The 26,431-nt window shown below is 40.7% G+C and overlaps 1 protein-coding gene across 1 annotated transcript in view; it reads left to right on the top strand.

Moving 5' to 3' along the window:
• rasgrf2b (Ras protein-specific guanine nucleotide-releasing factor 2b) overlaps positions 1–26,431 on the top strand; it is a 49,013-nt gene that overhangs the window by 4,402 nt on the left and 18,180 nt on the right. The window contains exons 2-12 of the mRNA XM_030791549.1: positions 11,941–12,047; positions 13,823–13,970; positions 17,777–17,866; positions 20,008–20,261; positions 20,776–20,855; positions 21,249–21,442; positions 22,363–22,472; positions 22,701–22,819; positions 23,792–23,952; positions 25,344–25,410; positions 26,108–26,244. Coding sequence (XP_030647409.1) covers positions 11,941–12,047; positions 13,823–13,970; positions 17,777–17,866; positions 20,008–20,261; positions 20,776–20,855; positions 21,249–21,442; positions 22,363–22,472; positions 22,701–22,819; positions 23,792–23,952; positions 25,344–25,410; positions 26,108–26,244 — 1,467 coding nt within the window. The remainder of the gene's footprint in view (positions 1–11,940; positions 12,048–13,822; positions 13,971–17,776; positions 17,867–20,007; positions 20,262–20,775; positions 20,856–21,248; positions 21,443–22,362; positions 22,473–22,700; positions 22,820–23,791; positions 23,953–25,343; positions 25,411–26,107; positions 26,245–26,431) is intronic.

Genomic DNA, 26,431 nt, shown 5'->3' with positions numbered 1-26,431 from the left:
TTGAAGTTGTATTGTCAGTATTAAACACACACACACACACACACACACACACACACACAAATATACTCCTCCACAAAAAAGGAAAAATATGGGTCAGTTAAGTGCATTGTGTCAGATGCAATAGGCATTCTCTCTCCCTTTCTCTCATTCTCTCTGTCATTGTAGTTCCTTTGGAATATTTCTCTTTTGTGACTTATCTTTCCCCTAGTGGAAAGTTCACACAAAAAAGCAAAACAAAACAGCAAAACAAACAAACAAAACACAAAACACCTGTCGCCAATACGGAGAGTTGTTGGACGCACAAAATCTCTCTCCAAAATGTAATCCAAAGCCAGGATCGCAGGACAACCGAGACACGACAATTATCTGACCACTGAGGGCAAGACTAAGAACAGGCAAAGATAAAAAGACTAGGGTCAGAACCCGGCAGGAGGAAGGCTAATTGGAACAGGGATGCTAACAGGAACAATATTAAGTTGGAGTAACATGACTTAGAGCAGTCAAAGGAACTGAGAGACTTCGTAAAGGACACAGGCAAAACCAGGAGGAAATATATACAAAGGACTAATGGGTAAATGAACAAGAGACATTTGTGAGGTGAACATTGTGATATGTCGGAGTAAACAGGGGTCTGATTGGTCAAAGAGAAGGAAGTAAAGACAGAGGCGTGGCTTCAAACCTTTTTCTGATGCTCATCTTTTGTTTGTGGTTCCATGAACAAGTATTTTTGATGATTTATTATTCCATATTTTTTTAATTGCCCCTGTTCATAGTTTAAATCGTCTGTGTCATTTATTATTTCAGATTTTCTTTATTTATCTATGTCTGTACATCTTGTTCATTATTCATTGAATGGCCTTGTTAGTACTGTATGAACTTGCTACTGAGGACATCTGGTGAATACATTGTTCCAACACTTCCACAGTTGCCTTTGGAGAGACTAACGGTGTGAGGGTTGGTTAAAGCTGGATATCTGAAGGAAACGATATGTATGAATGTGTAATTGGGGGTTGCTTAGAACCAGCTTTTAGTTGAATCTTGCCCGCTCGTCACTTTCAAACTCCAATCAAGTGCCTTAGCTTGCTGTTCTGAAAGACTGACCTGTACTATTCTAGTAGTTAACAGCATTTCCAGAAACAAACACACACACACACACACACACACACAAAAAGAAACTACTTCCATTTCTCTAATCAGAACAATGCATTGTGGGTGGTATACAAAAAAATGAAGAGGGATGTATTTTATGTCAGTGTAAAAAAACAAAACAGAACTGAATCTGTGAAGCCGGTTAAAGATTAAAGAATGTTTTCTCTCGTGCTGATTAGAGTTTGGCAGTGTTTGTCTGTTGTATGGTCTCGTGTTATGTTCTCCCAAAAACAGCTGATTGCTGTGACCAATGTGTTTACACAGTTGTTTGTCGTAACCTGTTTATGTTATAGTCGTTAACATCACCATTAATATTCATGAATTCATTTCATGAATGAATGAAACTAACACCTTCTCCATTCACACTATAGTGCCCATGTGCATCTCTGATTACCACAAACAACATCAAAGCAACAAATTCACCCTGGACTGGAGGTTTACTTTGGCAGCCAAAGGCTCACCTGGTTGATATTAATATTTTACCACCTAATGACTCCAATTATAGTGGTCATTGCCCCCCTTATAAAGAACAGAGCTCCTACATTAGTCTGTTTTTCCAGTTGGGGGAAGGAAAGTAGACAATGAAAATCTCCCAAAACAGGCTGCAGCCTAAATAGGATAAATGTTGTATGGAAAAGAAAAAAAAAACCCACGATCAACCGTTTGACCTTTTCATCTACTGTATCTCATTTTCTGCCCTCTGTTATTGTTTTAATGATTCTGGTTTCATTTAGATAGGGCACAATAACATTTTTTTTATGACATGAACTGATATTATAAGCAAGATAATGGGGGCAGAGACAAAACGTTTGTGTATGGAAAACTGGGAGGGACCAGGACACGTCATGCCCTAAGTCATGGCCTTAGATTAGCGATGAAATTTTTCATTATAATGGATCAGATTGGAAAACAGGTTTGAAAAAACACATTCTGGATCTGCTCTTGATGGCAGATTGTAAACTGGGATAGGCAAGAAGGGAACGGTGGCACGATGAAAATATATGCCCATATTTGGATAAGATATTCGTTTTGGCCCTCATGTTGGGCAAACAATTCCCCTTGGGTCGTATGATAAAAACTGGCTTTCAGCTCCAGTATATTTTGGAGTCTGTCTGTCATGCACAGCGCCGATCCAAAACCCTTTTCAGATTTTTCAGCGTTCGTGATTATTGCAAATTCAGGGCGAGCCTCACAGATTTTGATCGGAATGCATGGGAGATAGGGACTAGCATCACTCTAATCCGCTTATATGGGATACAGCAGTGAGTCACAAACTGTGGCCATCCATAGCATTGATCTTTTGTAAGCTTCTATTTCTTTGCTAATAATGCATGTCATTACAATGTAATGAAGACTGTAATTGCATATCAAAAGAGTCTACGCTTGATATGAATGAAATAAGTTTTTTTAATTAATTTGGTGGAGGTTTAAATTTACAACACGTAACGGATATTAGTAATGAATTGTAATGTAACCAGAACAATGAAGTGGCATCTCTAAAATAGTTGTAAGTGCTCAAGAAAAATTAGAGCCGAATTATCAAAGAAAAGAAAATGCATGAAAGGGCCCAGAGATTACCCAGAATGCTTTTTACTGTCACCGTGAAAAGCATCACCGATAACTATTTAGAGGCGGGGTTTCATCACCGCTGGGTGAGGTCACCAGGAGATACCACTGCCCAGAAGCCGCAGACTTGGCCTGTCTGATGAGTTTGATTTATTTATTCAACATCAGCGTGACTATATAGTGTGGTGCTTTGGCTCTAACGTGGCAATTGGAAGGGTCTTAGCGACATGCTAATCAAGGAGTGGAGTGAGCTCAAACAGGAACTCCAGAATGAGGATGATCATCCTGCTTCCTCTGCAGTTGGGTGTCTGACCTCTGTTCTCTGAAGTCTTGACCACCATACATGTTTTAGCCTGCACCTGGTTCGACATGCTGTTTAGAGCGGCATGTTTTTTTTACATATCAGCACAAGCAAAAGTGAGTTAACATACAAACTGGCTGTTATAATACTTCCCATTGCTAATTTTTTTTGTCATAAATCATTCCGTAGCAATTTAACAAACAGCCCATCACCTAATGGTCACTAATGGTAAAAAAAAAAAAAGAAAAATTCCCTAGCTCATTTGTCTGGTCTCTGTTAGCGTTATTAACATTGTGGCTCCTCTGCTGCTAGCCTGCTCATTCCTCCCTCTCACCCCAGATTGCTAATTATGTCATTCTCCATTTGCCTGTGGGCACGCGGATGGGCACAGCTGGTGCGCAACACTTTATGTTTTTAACAAAACATTGCCTATGTCTCTCTGATGCTGCTGAATGCTGCTAAACTCTTATCTCATGCTAATTTTTGTGACAGCGGGCGCGCTTTAGCCAGCATTTGCAGTATCAGATGGTAAAAGACTTGATGTAACTAGCGGTCCAGAAGCACTGTAATAAAAAAATCAGATCTGGGCTTCTGGAAGCAGGCAGATAGCCCCAAGGCTTAAATCATTGCTGAACCGGCCCCAATTTTATAATTTTAGCAAAATGGTTGGAGGGACCATATCCCCTCGGTTTTTTAATCATTGATAATAGCCGGCTATTTTCAGCGCTGCAGCCATTCATTTTTTTTCATAGGGGCCTTTCGCGAGCACCTCGGTCGCGGGCACCTTAAACAAAAAGGATGATCTCATTTTCATACACTTTTAATGCATTGAATGGATGAATGGAGCGTGTGTCTCTACTGTTTCAGTGTCGTTATGATCTGGATTTAACAGAGACTAATCATTGCTGCCTGGTACTGTTTGATTTTACGTCCGGTTTGCCTAAGAATCAGTTTTATGATTCACCTAAAATGATTTCTGAGGAAAAAAAAAGGGCTATTTAATGCCCGGTTAGTCTTCACATAGGGAAGAGAACGCTCGTTTTTTTTTTTCTTTCTTTCTTTCTTTCTTTCTTTCTTTCTTTCTTTCTTTTTTTTTTTTGACAGTTTTATGGGGAAAATGTAAGAACTGTGTTTTTCCTTTTTCACGATAAGGAGTCAGAGCAGACATGCTTAAGTTAATCAGCCATTTCTCAGGGCTGAAATTTTTAATTGCTGCCACTAGACACGTCATCCGTCTACCCATACAATCTTTATTCTGCCGCGACGTGACTGCTGCCATCCATTTCCGGAAAGATCTTTTAATCTCTTTCTTGGGTTAAGCTAAAGACAGAAACTGAAATATGTTGTACTGAGGCCCTCTGCTTAATTCTAGTGTCAGTAGGCAACTTGTGGTACATGGTCTACTGCCCCAAATAAGTCCTTTTTCTTTTTGTTCAAGAGTTTGAGAATGACCACGGCACAGCTGTGATTTGTACGACGCAAGTTAGGTCTATTGACAGCAGAAGAATACCTGCTTAGGCCTTTGGTGTTTATCAAGATTGTGTTATTCTTACCATAAAACATTTTCTTTGGGTTTCGTCGTTGCAAGCGTCCGTGTGTTTGCGTGGAGCTTCTACACAACCCGTTCGGGTCGATAGATGCTGATATAATTTGTCATAGCGGATGTGGTCGATGCATTCCTGACACAGTAATTAGTTTGCTTTTCTTATGCCTGTGCAACAGAGAGAGAGAGCCAGCCAGTCTTCTTCACAAAGTGATTGCCAACATCCATCAAACCAGCGCTGGAGCCCTGGCCCCACCGAAGGAGTGTTTAGATAGTTTAAGACTTCCCTCTTATCCACTTCATCAACCCAAGCGGTGTGAAATGTCTGACACTAATTGCACAAAAGAGCCACAGATTCCTTCGCTTGTCATTACTTCAGACAACACCACTGGGTCCCTGTTGTTCAAAAAAAAAAAAAAAAAACCTTTGGTCTTCCGGCTTTCTGCTGGGGGGGATAAGCTCCATCTCTTTAGAGATTAGAGATGTTCCTTTTTGTCAGTATAATTTGATGATATAATTTGTCAGACTATTCTTTTAAGCCCTGAAACAGAGAGAAAGAGAGCAAGCAAGATAGAGAGAGAGAGAGAGAGAGAGAGCAGTCAGAAAAAAAAAACCCATACCATCTGCTCTTAGTGGGTGGTAAAATGGAACAAGAGCTGCAGTCTCTCGGTTGGGTGGTGAGGTCTGAAAGCGCTCAGTCTGGCATGTCCCTCTATCATTGTGCTTCATAACGGACACTGGTACAGCTCTCATCGTCCTGTGGGTTGTTGAGCACTCATTCAATGGGTCAAGTATTCCTTGAGAGTCCTATTCCATGTAATACAACGCTGCTCGGTGAAGCTCTGTAGAATGGCGTATAAAACTGCTGTCATTAGAACTTGTGAATGTCCATGTTGAAGCTTTTGCAGTTTTGCGGTTGCATTCTTTCATTCTTTTATTTTCCGAGCCGCTTATCCAAATTAGGGTCACGGGGTGCTGGAGCCCATCCCAGCACTCATTGGGCAAAAGGTGAGGGGAAACACCCTGGACAGGCCGCCAGTCCATCGCAGGGCAGACACACAGACAAACATTCAAGCACACATTCACACTTAGGGGCAATTTAGCATATCCAACTCACCTGGCTTACATGTCTTTGGACTGTGGGAGGAAACCGGAGCTGCCGGTGGAAACCCGCGCAGCCACGGGGAGAACATGCAAACTCCACACAGAAAGGGCCCTGGTCAACTGGCCAGCAATCAAACCCAGGACCTTCTTGCTGTGAGGCGACAACGCTAACCACTGCACCGCCATGCCGCCTTCACCAGGGGCGCAACTAGCGGTAAGCCGGCAATGCGGTTGCATTGGGGTGCATGACAACTGGGGGCCCATGAACATGGGCTGCTTATCTATTTTCACTCCTTTCCTATAACGTACGGCAGTCTGTTGCCTCTTACTCGTGGCCTAATAATATAATTGTGGTTTCAGCTGTGCAGTGCGTTTCACTGTTGTCGGTCATTTTAAAGCTGCGTGCCTCAAAATTCTTCTCCCATTTGCTACTGATGTGATGTCACCGCGTGTTCTGGTTGAGTGAGATGGGCTGGGGGCCCGCCTCGACCATCCTGCGTCGGGGGCCCGGTGTTGGCTCGGTACGCCCCTGGCCTTCACGGTTACATTCCCTCTTCAAAAAGCAGGAGACCCTTTCCTCGTGTCCGTTACACTTGGCCTTCCGTGAACCGCAAGTGTCAGTTTTATGGGGTCTTGTAACGAATGAATTGGTGGATTGTGGCCAACCCCGGCTGTTGTTGTAAAGATAACGGCTGACAAGCTGTGTCATTGATCTGAGACAATATGAGATCTCAATAAGAATCTGCCATGTTTTTGAGGAGCAGTGTGAGAGTGTTAGAATCTAGTAGTTTTTGTTCCACACAAATGGCTAACATTAGTGATTTTATTGGCCTTACTGTCAGGCAGCTGGAGTCACTCTTTTTTTTTTCCCCTCTTCCCTCCTTCTTTTACAAACCTCTTTTTTTTTTGCTTTCTCTAATGTTAGTCACAGCCATGCCAATGTGATAAGAAATTGAGCTCACTATCTGGTTGGTGGAGAGACATGCTCAGTTTGTTCTCCGATGCTGAGAATGCTTTTGACTTCTAAAACTCGACGCTGAGGACGGGGTATCTCAGATCCAGATATTTTTCCCTTATGTAACTACCGTTCTCTTTTATTTCAAGTCAAACAAATGAACAGAGCCATGGCACCCTTAAGTGTATAACGAAGAGATAAATGAATCAAAATGCAAAAAAAAAAAAAAAAAAAAATGCTTGCGCTGCGAAGATCCCGTTACCGTGGTAACGAGATTTGTTAGGCACAGAGACAGAGTTTAAAAATACGCTCGACACTTGTTAAGAAATGTTATGCAACAGATTCCCTGCCCACCCATTTTTCCCTCCTGTGAAAAAAAACAAAAAAAACCTGTGCAAATCGTTGTTGTGGTTCTGCACAGTCTCAATATCAGAAAAAAAAGAAGAAGAAGCAGCAGATACGGGCAAAGAGAGGAGAAATTTCATTCCACCGTTGCTGACGGTGTCCCTCTAGTCTAACCTCCCCCGCTGGACCCAGGGCGTGGTGGATAAGCCCCGTGGTGCTTGCAGGTCGTAGTAGTTACAGTTCAGTGGCTCCACGCGCTGGCCCCATGCACTCTCTCGCAGAGGCAGTAAAGAATAAAGCTGAGAGAATACACACAGGCTTGGCCTCTGTGTTTGCCCAGTGACTAAGAATAGAGTCACTGTTGGTAAATCTGTGCCCCAGGTCATTGCCATTTGAATAAAAGCCCAAGTTTTTTTTTTCCTTCTTTTTCACAAATGTATGGTGTGTGTGTGTGTGTGTGTCTGTAAAGAAATAGGTTAGGAAGTCAGTTAGTCAGGGATGTGCAAAACGGATAAAACAGAGATAACTGGATCACAGTGTCTCTGATAAGGGAGGACGAGATATTGCTCTGTTGGGACCAGAGATGGAAAGAAAAAATTTTACACATGTTGAAATCTGACAAGGTACATCATGCCCCCAGCGGCTAAGCTGACACAATTTTTTTTTTTTTTTTTAAATTATAGTTGTGATTTTTAGACAAACGCGAGAGAAAACGTTACCTAGCGACTTGAGCCATAACTATTCTCCCTCAATAAGCCTAATAAACTGGTGAATCAAATTCACTGACCAAATTTTTTTTTTTAAAATGTGGTTTGACTCTTTTTAATTAAAGTTTCTTTCAAACTAAAAGCTTTAGAAAGGTAGGCTCAAGCGAGATTAGTTTTGGGGGCAGGTTTTAATGGACATGTCTCTGCAATGTTAGTACTCAATCCACTGTCATTGTGTTTTAGATTTTAGGATTTTTTTTTTGTAGGATTTCAGTAATCCAACCTGATATGACACACAGATTATGTTGCTGTGACCAGGGCAGGAAACACGCTTTGCACTCACGGTTGGGTCTTTGTCCCGGGTCTCCCCATACAGCTATTACATCGCAAGGTTCCACGCAATGAAACATCTCCAGATTAATTTATGACTGGCCTCCTGTTGCTTGGAAAATTTTAATTTGAGAGACTCACTGTACGCACTGTTTGATGTCACCTGCGCTAATTAGTAAGAAATAAGCAAAGAGTACTTACGATGCAATGCCAGATGTCTGGCGTCACAAATGTCATTTTGGCATTTGGAAAAAAAAAAATCTGCTTTTTTTCTATCTCTTTGAATGTTTGGAGGGAAATGCTAATCCTGCTTAATCTGGACAACAGAAAGTAGGCTACAAATGTTACAAACTATACAGTTGTTTCAGATGTTTCTGGACTGCAAAAAAAAAAAAAGAAGAAGAAGAAAAAGAAAAGAAAAAAAAAAGATTCCCATAGTTTTCAAGCTGAATTTTCTTGTTCAACGCATTTTTAGATATGGTATCTAGAGGTTAGAAGTTAGCCACAAGCTCTTAGCATTTTCTCAAGCTAACTTTAAGCATTTTCTCATGCTATCAGACCATCAAATTTGGCTAACCTATTTGTCAGTGTTGCTGGGTACTCAGTTACAGAAAATCTGGACACTAGCCTGACTGCTTTAGTAATTTTTCTCAGTTTCCTATTATCAAAAATATTTGAACAGTGAAAAATTCTCTATGTGATGAATGTGAGTCACCAAGTTGGAGTGAAAAATGCGATAAGCTTTTCTAATGCAACCAAAAAGCATGTTTTAGTACTCTCTCGAACCCTCACTGGGCTGCAGGATCGTGAATGCAGAAAGGATGTGAGCGAGAGAGAGAGAGAGAGAGAGAGAGAGAGAGAGAGGGAGAAAGAGAGATATGTTGCTGCATTAAAGTAACATTACTCAATAAGGTTAGTGTTTGGGATTGGGATTTACTGCTAATCCAAGGCTGATGTCCGTTTGAACCTTTCTGAAACATTCTAGGTAATCTTATAAAATATGACTTTTGGGTAAATTCTCTCTTTAACTCTGGAGCTAAAAAAACCACATGTAAGTCTAACTTTGTGTGTGTTTGCATGCACGGTGAAAAGAGTGCATTGTATAAGAACAGAGCAGAACCATCCTATTGTTTACTTACCAGCAATATTCATAGAAAGGTCTAGAAAGACAAAGCTACAGAGACTGCAAATAGCTCCAGAGAGACTTATGTAAGACTGCTCTTGCATGTCTGCAGTGCAAACGAGCAAACACTTAATCCCTTGAACTTGACTTCAGCTGCGGCACACGCGCACACACACACACACACACACACACACACACACACACACACACACACACACAACTGACACAAATGAACTGACATTTTCATACCGAATCTGATGTTAAATGTTGTGACAATATATTTTTGTTTTGTAACTAAGGAAAGCTAACTAATTAACTAAGATTAAGGTGGTCCTTAGAGGCCCCCTCAAAGCAGTGCCCAGTGGAGAAACATCTCAGTGCTTACTTGTAACATAAACCAGTAAATTTCCCAACCACTCTTCTTATATTGTGTCACTTTGGATCAGTCAAAAGTATGGAACTCAAACCCATTTTTCTGTTAGCATCACAACCATGGTATTTAAGCAAAAAAAAAAAAAAGTTTGATTATTTTCTTGATTTAATGTAAATTTTAGCAGCATAGAGTTACAATATAATTAATATTTTTGTTGTTGTTGTTGTAAATCAATCAAAAAGTAAAAGATCATTTATACAGAAAGAACAAAATTGAAGTTCATGACTAAATTGAGGATTGAGTTATCCTACTTAAGGCCTGGTTTGCTGGTGACATCTGGCTTATTCTGTGTAGAGACTGATTTGATTGACTGTTATTGGCTCAAACCTCGGAAGGATCAAACAGAGTTCCTGCAGTGCAGCTATTTCACATTAATACAAAACTGTGAGAATCTTAGAATGAGGACTAGAACTCTCAAAGCTTGAGCCAAAATGGTGATTTTTCGCTCGTCTGTTTACGGTGCACTACTCGGTTGCTGTAGGTCTGGAAGGGTCTCGAGGTAAAAAAAATTTGCAAGGGAAACTCTACCTCCTCTACCAAAACAGGCCAATTCTGATATTAATCCATTTCAAATTCTCATTAAAGATATTCGCTTGGCTCATTCTTCCACACAGAGAGAAAGGCCAAAACCCCAGAACCGCACGCTGACCTATCCCTAAACCTTTGTATGTTGCGTGGTGTGGTTAGTGAACCACGGAGCATTTGACCCGTCAACCTATTACAGTTGCTCTTTAATTAAGCCTCTCCATTGCATCTTTCTTCTTTGCAAGCACATTGCCAGTGTCTCGTGTCTTCATTAAGTATTCACTCGTTAATCTTGGTATCGGGGCAAAATGACCACTTCAGTTTAATTGCTTGATGTTTGAATAGGGATAGGGTGACGATAGGTTACATACTTGAGATGATTTTTCCTACGTCACGTCTCTTATAAAAAAAACAAAAAACAGCTGTTTGCCACAAATGTGGCAACATATTCATGAATAACCTTTCTCACAACATCACCATTGATGCTGTTAACAGCATCACAAATATTCATGAATAACCTTTCTCACAACATCACCATTGATACTGTTAACAGCGGGATCTAGACCAGAACGCAACGTCTCGCTTTTAAAAAGACGGAAAGCATACACCTACACACAAATACAGATCTCTTCCCTCGAAACTGTTTTCAGAGGCACAATTAGTCTGGTTCTACAACCTTTGCAGAGCACTAATTAACTCTCTGCATTAAATGCTATGGCTCTTTTGGTTGACAGATGTGGTTCCGTGGTTCTTTTGATGACACAGAGTGTCTGTCCTCTCCCCCCTGAGGGATCATTACCACTAAAGGTGATTCAGTTTACTGTACATCTGGTGTGTAGAGTGGAACAGTGTTTATTTGCCAGTAGCCTCAGGTTGTATGAACATACCATTCACAACTTCCTTCCAATTTCTGTAATCCACCCTTATGGTGGAGTTGCTGCCATTGGGAAGCACTTAATTTAATGCGTGTAACCATTTCATTTTTCTTTTTATTTACATGCAGGGGGTGTTTTTGATGTGGGTATGATGTAGGGACAGACCTCATAGTTTGATTTGACAGTAGATTGGTACTGTATCAGTTCTGGTTCTACTGTGGTTTAGACTGGCAGGGCAGCACGGTAGCACTGTTGCCTCACAGCAAGAAGGCCCTGGGTTCGAATCCTCTCTGTGTGGAGTTTGCGTGTTCTCCCTGTGTTTGCGTGGGTTTCCGCCGGGTGCTCCGGTTTCCTCCCACCATCAAAAGACATGTAAGTTAAGGTTAAAACTCCTGTCAGTGACCTTGACCAAAGCACTGGGAAAAAGAACTGGAGTTGCTCCCTGGGCGCTACGCTGCAGCTGCCCACTGCTCCTAGCTCCTAGTGCGTGTGTGCTCACTGCTCCTAGTGTGGGTGTGTAGGATGGGTGAAATGCAGAGGTTGAATTTCACCGCTCACTGCTCCTAGTGTGTGTGTGTGTGTGTGTGTGTGTGTGTGTGTGTGTGACCATTAAAATACTTCTTCTTCTTCTAGACGTGTAATAATATGTCATAGCGACACAGTTCATTGGTCTGATATCTGATTTCAGTGAGACTCCGTTTGGTACAGCAAGCTGTGACACATTGTAGAGTCCCTCTATTCACCTAGACAGTCGTCATGAAAATTTACACAAATTTCTTGTCGTAACTACAAAGTTCTTCTAGTTACGTTATGTTTGGTGCATACATTGGTATTTACAGTTGACAGTAAAAATGCGTATTGTTTGTTTGATGCTGTGTAAATGGATTGCTGCATAGTACGTTGATAAATCTACATGTACTGGAGATATGCATTTTTCTGAGGATTGTATTGAATTGTATTGTAATGTGTGTTTTCTGTCCACAGCATTATTTCCTCATTGTGTTCGGACACGATGGCCAAAAACCTTTGGAGCTACGAACGGAAGAGGAGACGGAGTGTGACGAGTGGGTGGACGCCATCCAGCAGGCTAGGTGTGTGTGCCTGTGCGATTCTGATTAAGGGGCTGAAGTGTACGGGAACGTACCAGCCGCACGATCGATTCAGATAACAAAATCTATTTTAGAAGATAAACTTTGCTTAGCCAGTCTCGTCTGATGATGTCTCTGTATCCAAGATATTATTTCCTCTTTGTTTATTGCTCTGTCATTGTAGGTTGAGACACAGGCTGCAAAACCTGCTTAAGTTTATCAAACCGACACCGTGGATAGTCAGTCTTTGCATCCATGGGTCCAACTTATTAATGCAAAGGCAATAACTGTCTCCCGAGCCCAACGTTCATTTAATAATGATAATAACAGCAATAAAAGAAATGAAATAGTGCACTTTTAATATATCCAAAAGTGAATATTATTTGGTTATGAGGGGCTAATTACGTGTCTTTTTGGTGCTTCCTGACCGAGCAGGATATCTCCCCGCTGAAAACCGTAGAATATCATCTAAACCCACAAGCGCTTTGCACATTTATTCCTGTCACTGCAAACCAGCCTTGTGCCACATAAACAACATTAAAGTTGACAGCAGTGCTTTGCTTTCCCCTCTAATACACTACACTAGAGACTAAACTAAAGTGGCACTTTTTTACACATCCAGAAACTCGTCGGTCTTGAACCCCCACCCCTGAGCTCCACTGTTCCCTTTTCTACACCGCTGCAAGGGCATGTCAGCTCAGCTCGGAGATAATGTCTAGAAACACCTGTTTTTTTTTTGTTGTTGTTTTTGTGGTACGGCAGAGTCCCTGTACGTGTCATGATTTTCTCTCACGTAAGCTTCCTCACTCTTAATTGGTCCTCTGAAAGTCTTTTAAACGGCAAGTCTTTGAAAGGCGTAAAAGACTCTGCGTTTCTCTTTGCCACATTAGCTTTATCTTCGGTTCTTTTGCCTTCCCCTCTGCAGTTCGCTGATATGTCGTAGTCACTTGACTTTCTCGAAGCGCGTGCACCAGATACAGTGAAAGAAAATTCAAATGAATTTCATTTATGATGATGTCAATAAATTAGACTTTCATTCTGCCGGTGTTCATTCACTCGCCATCTGTGACTTGAGACTCGCAGCTTCTCTAGAGGTTTTATTCTCTGCCTGTTTTTTTTTTTTTTTTTTAATAAGAACTAGACGCAGCCACAGCATGTGGATTCGCATTATGCAGGAACTCTCCTGGACTAGAGAATGGATTAGTGTATTTCTCCTGGCCAGATGTGACTCTTAACATCTGGTACAAACCCTTGTGTATCCCAGACCCCACTCCTCCCCAACCTGCAGTTATTCAAGAAAAGAAAGAAAGAAAGAAAGAAAGAAAGAGAAAAGGAACATAAGCAGCAACTGTGAGGACTTTCAAAGTTGATATATGATATGTCTGCCTATGACATGTGATAAATAGGAAGAAGCTTGGCTAGGGAGCGTCCATAAATTTCATTTGATTGTTATTTTTCAGTCCATTGAGAGTTAAGTTTTCTGGAATGTTACAACTTCATGGCGCTGCGTACGAATGTCCAGGTAGATTGTTGTGGTGTTAGGAATCGAGCAAATATGGTAGTCTGACTTCACTGGATTTCCATTTGATGTTTAAGGCGCTTCTTAAACATAGCATTTTTTGACAAGGTTAAATTCATGAATTGACCTACTTTCCTTTTATCCCACTTCCCAAAAAATACACAAAGCTTGTACACACAAAAATGAGCATTTTTGCCCCCAAATTCCTTTGTTTATAGGACGTCTTGCTCATTTTTTATCTATCTCGTCCAAACTTCAGCTACTCTGACATCATCATCGAGCGTGAGGTCCTCATGCAGAAGTACATTCATCTGGTGCAGATTGTGGAAACGGAAAAGGTGGCAGCCAATCAGCTGAGGACGCAACTGGAGGACCAGGACACAGAGATTGAGCGGCTAAAAGCTGAGGTAGACTTTTTTTTTTTTAAGGATTTAGAGCATTAACCTAAAGTTCTCGGGTGGGAGGGGTGGGGGGGTTGGAAATGTTTACATACATGTACAACTGCAAGGGATCTTAAAGAATTTCGGAATCGCTAACTTAGTTACTAAATCTGATGGAACAAGACACGTCATTGAAAATCTGTAATTTCCATTGTTCATTTACCCCTCGTCTCATTTCACCGAGAAACTTGTCACCCTAAATGACCAGGACTGGCGGGATTGGTCACCATGGGGACAAGAAATCAGGTCACAGTATTGACATTTTTGGATCAAAAGCATGAGGGGCTTTTCTAAAGCAGAAATCAATGTCCAAAATAATAAGAAACATGGAAGAAAAAAAAATCATCACATCGTTCCCTGGCACTTGCTGCCATATTAATCAATCCAATTGATCTTCAGTACAGGGTTAGCAGCAGAATCTGAGTGATATGATCAGTACATTGATACCCAGGCGTAGGATTCAACATAACTAGAAACTCAGATGGTTTGCTGTGATCTGTCTAATGAAAAAAGCCTTTTTCCAATGATTACCACCACATGTGTCAGCAGAATCTAATTACACTGAAACAATCTGTTCACAATTTTCAGTCAAGTGAGAGCGGTTCAAGAATGGTAAGATGTGGTTGTCTGGGAAAATGCAAAGGAAAACGTCCATAATTCACTCAAAAATCAACTGAAGAGTAAATTGGACGGAATTCATGACGCAATGACTGTTTCAAGCAATACATAACTTCAGTTTCTATTTGGTCTGAACACACTGGTCACCTTCAAAAAAGAAGATCCTGTATCTTTCACTGAATTCAAGGCTTGGTCTGAGTATACCAATCTAATTTTAGATTTGGCCTTTTTTTTTTTTTTTGCATAATTTGTTTGTCATAATTTCCTGTGTGGCATTAATATGTGCTGAAGTAACTGACATTTCAGTTTCAATTATGAACACAAACTGTCCACATTTAAAGGTTCAGCCCTCCTCTGTGCGTTCTAATGTTAAGACACGCTTTCGTCTAGGGAGAGAATATGTTCTAGAATATTCAGCAGCATTTGGCTACAACATATGATCATTTTGTGAAATGTGTCATGTTGAGAAATAAAAAACTGGCACGTTTTTACCAGGATAACTGTTATTTTTATTCCTGATAACAGTCAGAAATCCCCCAAATTTGTTAAATTATTTGTTAATTGTATAATCAAATATTTATTCCCAATGTGTTATATTAAACAGACTTCCCAACATAAATAAGTGATGTGAACAAAGGAACAATTGTTCTGTTATTGAAAGGATCAGTCTTACTAATGAGAAGATGCTGGTTCAGAAGCAAACTATGAATAATTTACCAATATGACTGTTATTTCACACAAGAAAATGTTTGGACCTCGTCCTTTTGTTCCCGCAGGAATCATTCATGGAACATGCTGAGAACAGCAAAGAGAAAAAATCCATATCATTTGTTCAATACCATACGTTCACCGAAAAGGATGTACCATAGTAAGCAACAGTAATGTAGGCATAATCACTGGTTCAGTATGAAGAAGAGTAAAGACATACATCAGGTAAACACGCTGGGAAAAGTGTCTCTGGAGGAGATTGTTTTAGAATGGCATACTGAAGATAGGAAAATGAAAGGCAACCACATTGCAGTTTTACTCTACAGAAGTGTTTACTTTGTAAGTAAAACACACAGCATTCTGGGGTATTTTTTTTTGGCACACTAAGATCTAAAAAAAAAAAATGAAGGTAAGAATTTTAGAGCACTTAAGTGCAAATCCATCTCTCAGCAATGCTATTTGTTTGTTTTTGGTTTTTCTTTTTGCAGTACACACCTTCTGTTCTAGAAGGCCCTCGGAACCAGTAGCATTATTAGACAGATGTTTAAAAAAGAACGCGACGCACCAAAAGGAAAAAGCCCAGATGTCGCCTTGACAACCCCTAACAGCAATCACACCTACCCATATGGAAAAATATAGCACACATCATCATACAACACATATTTTATGCCATGTTCTGCACTCCCATCCCTTCACAAGAAGCCATTCTCCTTTACATCCTTTGAAATAAATAAATAAAGATTTTTTCCAAGTATTTTCAATGAATTGCACAATTCCCCCATATATTTTCATATATATATATATCACATATAACAGTGTAGTGTATGCCAGTATAATTCACACATTCATACTGACTTATCCCTACATTTAACATCAGTATCAGACCATACCACATGTGTTCTACAGTGAGAGACCATCATGTGTAATAAATTATGACGGTGAATATAGCATTGTATATACACATACATTTCATATTCTTCATCTTCTTTATTCTTATTCTTATTAGTCATAGTCGTAGTAGTGTCAGTGTTTTATTATTATTATTATTCTGTATGAGTGTAGAGAGAACCCCTGTCACACACAGCCTCAACAATGACTGTATAAATTGCTATCAAATATTAGTATAGTAACCATACTGAGGTCTTTGTGTTTTCAAGTTCATGTCTGCAGTGTATGCTCTCCGATGGGTGAGACAAGGAACGTTAAAACCACAATTTGCATACAAAGTAAATAGCTGATGTTTGCCGTGACAAACTGTTTTGATGGTCCATGCTGAATGAAAGGAGAAGATTGTCTTTGATGAGGAAGTTAGATTGGTATCTCTCACAACTCCACAATGGCCCATGTTTTGTATGACTGAATATTCACGAGGGAACATTTGAATCTATTTGATTTGAGTTGCGCTGTACAGCTGTCAAGTTTGCCTGTTTTATTCACGCGGTGTGCAAACTCATTCAGTAGCGGCGAAAAAGGTAATTGCGTTATGAAGTTCTCCGATGCCGCAGCCATAACGGTCTAATGGAGATGGACTCTTATGGTATTACAAACCATTTTCTCAATGTCAGGAAAACAGAGGGAACAGTGTTCCTCTTCAAGCCTCTCAGTGATCCCTCATGTATGGTTGTTTAGAACCAGAGCATAGCACAGGTTAGTTTCTACATTCATCTGCTACTTCACACTGATGACAGAGTGTGTGGGTAGACAGTTTTGGATTTAAGGTCCAGTAATACATACGCCTCCTAATCATACTGACAGGTATTGGTTCCAGTGCAAAAAAATAAAACTGCTTCTCTTTTAACATTCTGTAATTGAGCGCATGCTACTCTATGGCATCTTATCATGGTTTGGCTCTCGGTTTAGTCCTAATACTTCATTACTCACTTCAGCCATGAACATTTGTATCATCCCTGAACTCTACAAGTAGTATTTGAAGAAACCATCTTTAGGCAGGGCAAGATGAAAAAAAAAAAAAAATTAGATTCTGCCCACGTTCTATGCTGTGAATTCCAGCTCTTCTCCTTGGGCAGATGCATCAAAGCCCCTCAGTATAAATTTATCAAACACAGTCTCTCCTCTTGTTTCCAAGCCCATTCAATCCATTCAAGCCCTCAACACAAAGAAACGAGCTCAGCATTATGTTAAGTAAGTTTATGAATAGTATTTTTTTTTCCCCAGTAAATGCACAGCATTATGGGAAAGAGGTGAAAGATTGGTTTGTATGTAGCATGTGTGTTATGTTTGTATATGACAAAGTAGATGTGTCTGCCAACATGCCAGGACACTGAACAATCAAGACTAATTTCCTTTGGGGCAATAAAAAGTTTATCTCATCATAACTCTGACTGGGTACTTCTCCTAGTCAAATTCTCTGCTGGTCGATGCATATCAGTGAACTGTACGTGTGAACTGCTTAAAATGCTTTCGTATTTGTTTTACTTTTCTCAAAGATCATCGCCCTGAACAAAACTAAGGAGAGAATGCGGCCTTACCAAGTCAACCAAGAGGAGGAGGACCCTGACATCAAAAAAATCAAAAAGGTACATTATGCCAGATTACAAATTAATGTATCGAATGTAATAACGTGACGAACAAACGAATCCACTTTAAATTAAGTTGATATTTACATTAGTTCTAACTTTGCATAGTAATCACATTTGTAATAGAGCGTCACCCCCCCACCCCCCCCACCCCAACCCACCGCATGACATGCAATAGCTACTTGTCAATTCCACAAGTTCTTAAAGCTGTGAATAGATAATCAGTTAAATCTGTCACGTATGCTGTATTGACAACGGCCTACGGATTAAAGATGAACCGATGAAATAAACTATATCCTAATGACCAAGTCTGAATCTGCAGTGTCCTCCAAAATGGTCAAAATCTCACTTAAGGTTCACGGTATGTGTCACAAAGGACCAGTAAAACCAGTTCAGTATTTGGGCTGGTTTGACAGATAAGCTGTGGTGTGCCTGTGGTCTGTCACTAACACTGACATGGCCCCAGGGTGCTCATGGGTATGAGGGGAAGCTGCGCACAGGTGCCAAAAATTTGTATCCCTGTCAGACATCGCTTCCCTTGTCAAAAATACACCTAATATGGCAGTTGATTCGCTCGAGCTGGAGTTGATTTATTTCAAGAGATACAAGTAAGAAAAACATCATTCAAAAATAAACACGAGTTGTAGGATTTTTATGGCTACGGTGTGTAAACAGTGATGTAAGTCTTCTTGGCATTCTCACAGGTATATATTGCTTTGGGTTTGAAACTCCTAGGTCCTGGGTTTTATTAAAAAAAAAAAAAGGCTGCTGATTTTGCAAGATGTTCCTCTCCAAAGTTATACATAACACAAAGAGTGCATCTGGGTTTCTACATTTAAGAGAGCCATAAAGGAGAAAGTTGAATATTAAGGTCTCGTAAGACTTTTCTCTTGAGAAATTGTAGGGAAAAACAAAACCTGATATACATTTTAATGCATGCGCTTACATATGAGATAAGGGAACGTATTTCGGCATCAACACAAGTGTCACAGATTTCTAAGATTAAGGGGGAAGAATTATTGATTTTTGGTTATATAGCTCTCTGGTTTCTAAGCAACAGCAGGGTTCCATTTATAATGTATGTGCTCCGTTTTTTTTTTTTGTAAGAAGTATGTGATTTTAAAACAATGTATAAAATTTACATTTACTTGTGGCTTATTAAAATGCAATGCCTTAGCTGTATTGCTTCTCGCAAAATACAAGGGTGTTGCCAGAATTATTTTCGGATAGTTTAAAGAAAGCGGAAGAGAAAACTTCTTTGAACTGTGTGTTCCGTTACATTTAAATGCTGTTTGGAATAGGCTGATGGAATAGGCTGAAACAAACTGTGTATCTCCACATTTTGTGAAGAAGTTTCACATAAATATGAATAAAAGAAATTGTGTGAAGTAAAAACAGTGTAGAAAACACAATACTAAGGACAGTTTTCTCTCTTTCTGCATTTGTCTTCTTGTCGTAGTATCACCTCTTGACTGTTATTTCAAAAGCACAGCTGTCTGTGTGGCCTTGGCCTGTGTGGATCAGAGACCTGAACACCAAGAACTAATCACCTTTTTATCTTTTTTTTTTTTTCCTCTGAGTGATTCTCGCTGTGGTTATTAAATTCAAATGTTCTGGGGTTTGCAGCATTCAGGACATCCACGACATGACTGCAACCGTGTCTGTACACAAGTACAGATGAGCACCTCTCATTTCTGCACAAAAAAACAAACAAACAAACAAAAAAACAGATTTATTTCATAACATGTAGACCCAGGGGCAATGAGTCTGAATGGGTAGAACTCATCTCAGGTCTCCTCCAATCCTGTGACTGTGGTCAGCAGATGAAACAACCAGAGACCACCTGGTGAGACTAATTACCTCGCTGCGGCTCACCCATCAAGCAAAAAACTATACTGACCCAGCGGGGAAAAAATACCTTATCATAACGTATCGTAACATGTATTAACATCACTGCAACTAAGTCTCAAATCATTTCTTTTATGATGCTCCTGGGAATTCTGTGATTCTGTTAGCAGAAATTTTAGGAAATTACGTAAAGATCCAGTTCCTTTACGGAATATGAACCCTGCAATTTCGAATACAGTTGTCATGTTCCTCATTGGCCAGCGAAAATACCGACACCCCTTGACTCTTTACAGGTGCAGAGTTTCATGCGGGGTTGGCTGTGCCGTCGTAAATGGAAGATTATCGTTCAGGATTACATCTGCTCGCCACATGCTGAAAGTATGAGAAAAAGGAACCAGATCGTTTTCAACATGGTCGAGGCCGAGACGGAATACGTCCACCAGCTCTCCATTCTGGTCAACTGCTTCCTCCGACCGCTGCGTATGGCGGCTAGCTCCAAAAAGCCTCCCATTAGCCACGATGACGTCAGTAGCATCTTCCTCAACAGGTCCGTCTCCCAGCCCCCCGAAACTTGGTGATCAAATTCAAAAGACTTGTCGTTGCTCCTTAAATTCAGTCAAAAGCGTGAGCTGAAACAGCTATTGCCCCAGATAAGCAAAAAGAGAAAAGAAAAAAGAGCCAACACTGCTTTAACATCAGATAATGTTATAAGGCAGGAAGCTGGAACTACTTGAGTCAACGGCAAATTAGCAAATATTTCAGTGTCACCAAAGCATTAGATTGAATTAAAGCAAATTGCCTTTGCAAATATTGTGGTGGAATCTGTTAACAGGTGGCTGTGGAACCAGCCAGTGTAACTCCCTTTGGGTAATGGTTTTGACAACTCATAGTACGTTTTCAGTTCCAGAAAGTTTCTTAGTGTCTAAGTTGAAACAGCTGAAGCCAAACCCATAAGAAGGACTATTCATTCTGGTTTTAGGAAAGACAGCAAAGAAAAAAAAATCTTTGCTTTGTGTGCCAAGTGATTCATGTATTCATTTAATTTTCTTTCACTTCCTCAGTGAAACAATCATGTTTTTACACGAAATATTCCATCAAGGTTTGAAGGCAAGGATCGCAAATTGGCCCACGCTGGTTTTAGGTAAGCGTTTGTCACATGGAATTGCTATTCAGTAAGCTATAGTCAGTGCTTCTGTCTGTCTCAGAATCCTCACCAACAAAGACTGCACAACTGCATGGTGACACTGTTGTCAAGGACATGCCCTGCCACTGACGCACAGTGTCTTAGCTAAACAAGAGCAGTGACGTCTGTCTGTTTCCTATCTCTCTGTCTGCAGCCCCACAAGAACTCAACACCCACCTAAACCTTACAATGGAGTCCAGACAAAGAAACCCATTCCCTGATTGTAGCCCTAAAACCCCAAGATAAGTGTTTTGCTGGCAGCCTGTAAAAAAATGACGCCTCTTTTTATGACCATGGCTTTGTGTTTTCTCTCTCTCTCTCTCTCTGGCTCTCTGTCTCTTTCTTCTTTAGCCGATCTCTTTGATATCTTGTTGCCGATGCTGAACATCTATCAGGAATTTGTGCGGAACCATCAGTATAGCCTGCAGGTCCTGGCCAACTGTAAACAGAACCGGGACTTTGACAAGCTGCTGAAACAGTACGAGTCCAACGCAGCCTGTGAGGGGAGAATGCTGGAAACCTTTCTCACATATCCTATGTTCCAGGTGCGACCCAGAAATCCCAACAAATACTATCCCTCATTCCGGTCTGGTAGTAATTCCGGACTTTTTTCCACTCAAATTTACACCCTAAATAGCTTTTCTGCTGCAATCAAGAAGTATGTTTAGCTTAATGCCAAACATATGAGTCTGATTTTGGTCTCTCTTTGATTTGCACCAGTCACTCTTGTTTGCTCCTCTGTGTCTGTTTTTATCAGTATCTGTGCATTCAAACATTTTCCGGAAAATGTTTACTTCCCTGACACCTTTAATTGACCCAGACAGCACAGTCAGGCTGAAGAGCTGTCTTCTTCTCCACAGACTAGATTTGGTTAACAAGCAAAGTTGTGTGTCATCGACAGAGCAAAAAAAGGAATTATTACATTTAACTTATAAGATATGATCTGGTGTGTAAAAAGGGAACAAAACTGGCCCTATTATAGAGCCCTTAGGAATACCGCATGTAGTCGTGGAATGCATTACTCTCTAATACACACCAAGTAAACTAAGATTTTAATCAGGATGCAATGATCCACTTTGTTAAATGCGGCGATAAAATCTGATAGAATCATCAGTGCTATCGTCCACTTTCAAAAGGAGAAGGGTAGTTTCCTTTGGTAGAGTAGTTTCTTTCCCATGCTCTTAACGAAAACCAGATTCGATTTTTCCCAGTCAGGCCATTTGTATTAATGAAAGCCACACTAATTCCTAACTCACTGACTGACACTGCATGCTTTCTTTGTTAGGAGTTGTTGATAATTTAAAAAATTTGGATAAGAGTGAGAAGGACAAAAATGATAAAGCGTGTGTATTTCCTTTTGTAATTTGTAATTTTTTGTAATTTGGCAGAATGAATTCTTCTGTCTTAAAGGTCCTAAAGGTTTATGCGTTATGAGAGATGATTTGTGTCTCTTTCTGCTGGACAGATCCCCAGGTACATTATCACCCTCCACGAGCTCCTGGCCCATACACCCCATGAACATGTAGAACGTAAAAGTCTGGAGTTTGCCAAGTCCAAGTTAGAGGAGCTCTCCAGGTGAGTGAGTCTGAAGGATAATATAGTTATACTTTTTTCCAGCTTTTTATATTCAGCTTTTGCTGAACTATATTTGACTGGCTGTAAAAATTCAACCGTTGACCTATTCTCGAGGAGTCCCGTATTCACCGTTTTACTGCGTTATGAAAGAGAGCCCAAAGGATGGAGGGTCAAGCTGAGCTTAAACGTTTTGAGCTGAGTGATTTCTTCACGTCATTATCTCCTTAGGGTCATGCACGATGAGGTAAGCGATACAGAGAACATCCGCAAGAACCTGGCCATCGAGCGCATGATAGTGGAAGGCTGCGACATTCTTCTGGACACCAGCCAGACGTTTGTGCGACAAGGTGAGCTTGCTTCACCGAAAACAGCTGTCACCAAACCCCTGTCATCCCTCTCACAAAAAGAGCAGCGCTTCTGAACAAGGCCTGCTTGGATGTGGCACCTCACGGGTTTTGAATAATACATTGGAGTTTTCGGAGGTCGAACAGAATTGTCGTGGAGCAGGATTCGGCCTTTGAAGTTTTTAGGTGATTTATGATGGATTTAACTATAGCTCTGGGAGGGAGATGAGGGGGAAAAGGACAGTGAGGGCGAGAGAGAGGGAGATAACCAGCAGATGCTCTTCCGGTGTGCTTGGAATGTTAAAAGAATAGGAGAAAAAAATGTCATCGGTTGCATTGTTCAATTCTTTGCTGAGTGCGTGAGTAAAACGCAATTACTCGCGTTGACTTTTCGTTTGATTTTTGTAGCCTATTCCAAACCCTCTAACTTAAAGACTTGTGACAGAACATATAAAGTCTGTGTCCTCCGCAGTGGGGGTTGTGATAGCGTGATTTTTATCTTTGTGGTTTCTCTCTGAAATTTATATGAGTTTTTGTTCTCGTGTCTGTTGTGCGCTCATCTGCATGTGTATCACCCAGTGGCACCGCAGGGTTGCTGACCCTCTCCTCTTGTCTTTTTCTTTTATGTTTATTCCGTTTGTTCTCTCTTTCTCTCAGTTCGTTGACATTGGGGAGAATTTTGTTCGTCGCATGCCGCCGACCATCTCTCTCTCTGTCTCTCTCACTCTCTCTCTCTCTCTCTTTCAGTCAAGTTAACTTTCAGGAATGTTATATTCACTGGATGAAGTCATAGACTCTCTCTCTCTCCCTCTCTGTCAGTGAATATTCATTTCAGGAATATTATGTTCACTGGATGAAGTTGTAGACTCTCTCTCTCTCTCTCTCTTGCTCTCTCTCTGTCAGTGGAGTTTCATTTCAGGAATATTATGTTCACTGGTTAAAGTCACAGACTATCTCTCTCTGTCTCTCTCTCAGGCTCTTTGATCCAGTTGCCCTCGGTGGAGCGAGGGAAGCTCAGTAAGGTACGACTGGGTTCTCTGTCCTTGAAGAAGGAAGGAGAGAGGCAGTGCTTCCTCTTCACAAAGCACTTCCTTATCTGCACACGCAGCTCCGGGGGTAAGCTGCACCTACTCAAGGTGAGTGACACGCACACACACACACACACACTCAGACACACAGTGACTGTACATTTCTCAAAGCTGACAGGTGAGCAATTATTTATACAGAGGCTCAGTTGCTGGTGACTTGAAATGTTTTTTTTTTTTTTGCTAGTCTTTTGACTGTAGTTCTTTTCAAAGCATGCATATAATTTATACCTATGTGATAAAGCCCCAAGTCAAAGCTATGTCAGCACTGCTACTACCAATGATTACGTCAGTGAGGTTAATCATGTAAGACAACTCTTGCTTTTTCCATTTCTAAAGCTCAGCCCATGTAGAATTAATCTCTTACTCCTCCTCTCTGTTTGACCTTTCAAACCCATATTTCTTTGTAAACTGCCCTGAATTTAATGACTACAGTTGAAGACAGTACAACCTCAAGCTTCTACTGGGGATTTTGAATGCAATTTATGGAATTCAAGGCAAATGTTTTATGAGAGAGCTGGAAAGCATTAGCAGTCAGAAGACAAAAATAAAAAAAACCATCAACATACCTTTATTCGTTGTCTCTCTCTCTCTCTGTCTCTCTCTCTCTCTCATTTTCTGTGCCTGTGTGGATTTTGCCGAAAGCGTTCTTTGTTGCGGCAGTTTCGAGAGCTCTCTAAATGCCGAAACATTTGAGTGTTACCTCATACGGAGTGTTCCCATTAAGAACATAAAAACGCTTCTCGGTTGAGCGTTTTAGTGAAGAAAAGACATTTCCTTCAGTTTTACGATAAAGGCTACTATAGGTAATTCTGTCAGCAGGCTTTGCTGTTTGTTTCTGAGATTCAGGCACTTCTGTTGAGAGTGCATTGACTGTTCTCAGCACCTGCACGACTGCAAGGTACAATGGCAAAAAAAAAAAAAAAAAAAACAACCTGTCAAACATCAAATCTTGTGAGCTCACAGCGGTATAAGCAGCCCCTGCAAACAGAACTGCACTTACAGACAGGGTGTGAGGACAGTTTAAACTTCTCTGAAAATATCATACACAGATTTGACTGTGACTCAGTTCCAGGCATGTGGGCTTCAAATCTTGATACACGGATGCGTACACCTTAAAGTATATTATAAATGCGAATCGAATGCTGCTACCGTGGCAAAATGCCATGATAAATTTGTCCAGTAGGTGGCAACTATCCGTAATACAATTATAGTGGCAAAAGTTCAACAAAAAAAGAAGTGATTATCCACTTTAGTTGTTCCGGTCCGCATCATGTAACTCGCCTGGGGATCTAAGTGTTCCCTCATCCTTACACAAGCGATGAATGATGGATTTGATTTTTTTGGGTTTTTTTTTTAGTTTTTGTTGGTTTTATTGCTGTTTTAATGATTAACCCTTCATTGTATCCATCCCTCCACCTTCCTGACCTGACCCTCTGCAGCAAGGCGGTGTGCTGTCATTGATCGAGTGCACGCTCATCGAGGAACCAGACGCCAGTGATGAGGATTGTGAGTGCGGCCTTTGTTTTCTTCTTCGTGTGACATTCATCCCTTAATTTCTCTACATACTTGTTTACACACGGAGAGGTATGCAGATGCGAATCATTAGGAAAATCATTGGCATTTGCTCTTAAAAATGCAGGTTAATTAAATGTCGTATCCAGGTCAAAGGATGGAGGCCCAAAATGCCCATTCTGGAAATGTCATCTGACGTGTTGCTAGGATATCATAGATCAATTAGCGTTCCTTATTATCAAAGACCCTTTGATCGCCATAGGACATCTGCGGAATGACACTGTCATGTCTCCCAGAGGCTAATGCTTATAGGGCCTAATTGTCATGGCTGTCTGAGGTAATACCTTTTGGAATTTGGAAAGTTCATAATTGATTGTGGGATTCTTATCTGTCGGAACCCAATCCAATTGAAATAATGTTCTTATCTTTTACCTTGGGACTGATGTTCAGATGACTGTCGTGTTCTTTTCGGGACCATTTGGCATTAGAGATCGCAGGCAAAGATAAAGTCCTATCACAATTTTTCCAAGAGGATTTAGGCTGTAATCAATAGACAATTGACTCAGATCAGCACCTTGAAATCCTACAAGGTTGACGGCTCAAGAATACATTGAAATCTTGCAAGTGATACTGGCAGCTAACCTAGGAGCACAGTCCTATGGTATCTAACCGTTATGCTTTTTTTTTTCAGCTAAAAACACTGGACAAGTCTTTGGTCACTTGGACTTTAAGATTGTGGTGGAACCTGCGGATGCACCTGCGTTCACAGTGGTTCTGCTTGCCCCCTCACGCCAGGAGAAAGCAGCTTGGACCAGTGACATCAGCCAGGTCTGGAATCTGAATTAAACAATATGTTCAATCTGAATTAAAACCATCTCTTCATCCATTAAAAAAAAGAGCATCCAAAACACTTTGTAGCGTTCACATTTGTAGATGTTGAACGCAGCTTGCATTCAAAACAAACTCACTCTGTCGTTTTTGTTTATGATCAAGCACAATGAAATGAAATACAAAA

The sequence above is a fragment of the Chanos chanos genome, chromosome 14, assembly GCF_902362185.1.
Source record: "Chanos chanos chromosome 14, fChaCha1.1, whole genome shotgun sequence".
NCBI lineage: Eukaryota > Metazoa > Chordata > Actinopteri > Gonorynchiformes > Chanidae > Chanos > Chanos chanos.
The sequence above is the reverse complement of the archived record's forward strand: the minus strand, read 5'-3'. Positions and strand labels throughout refer to the sequence as shown.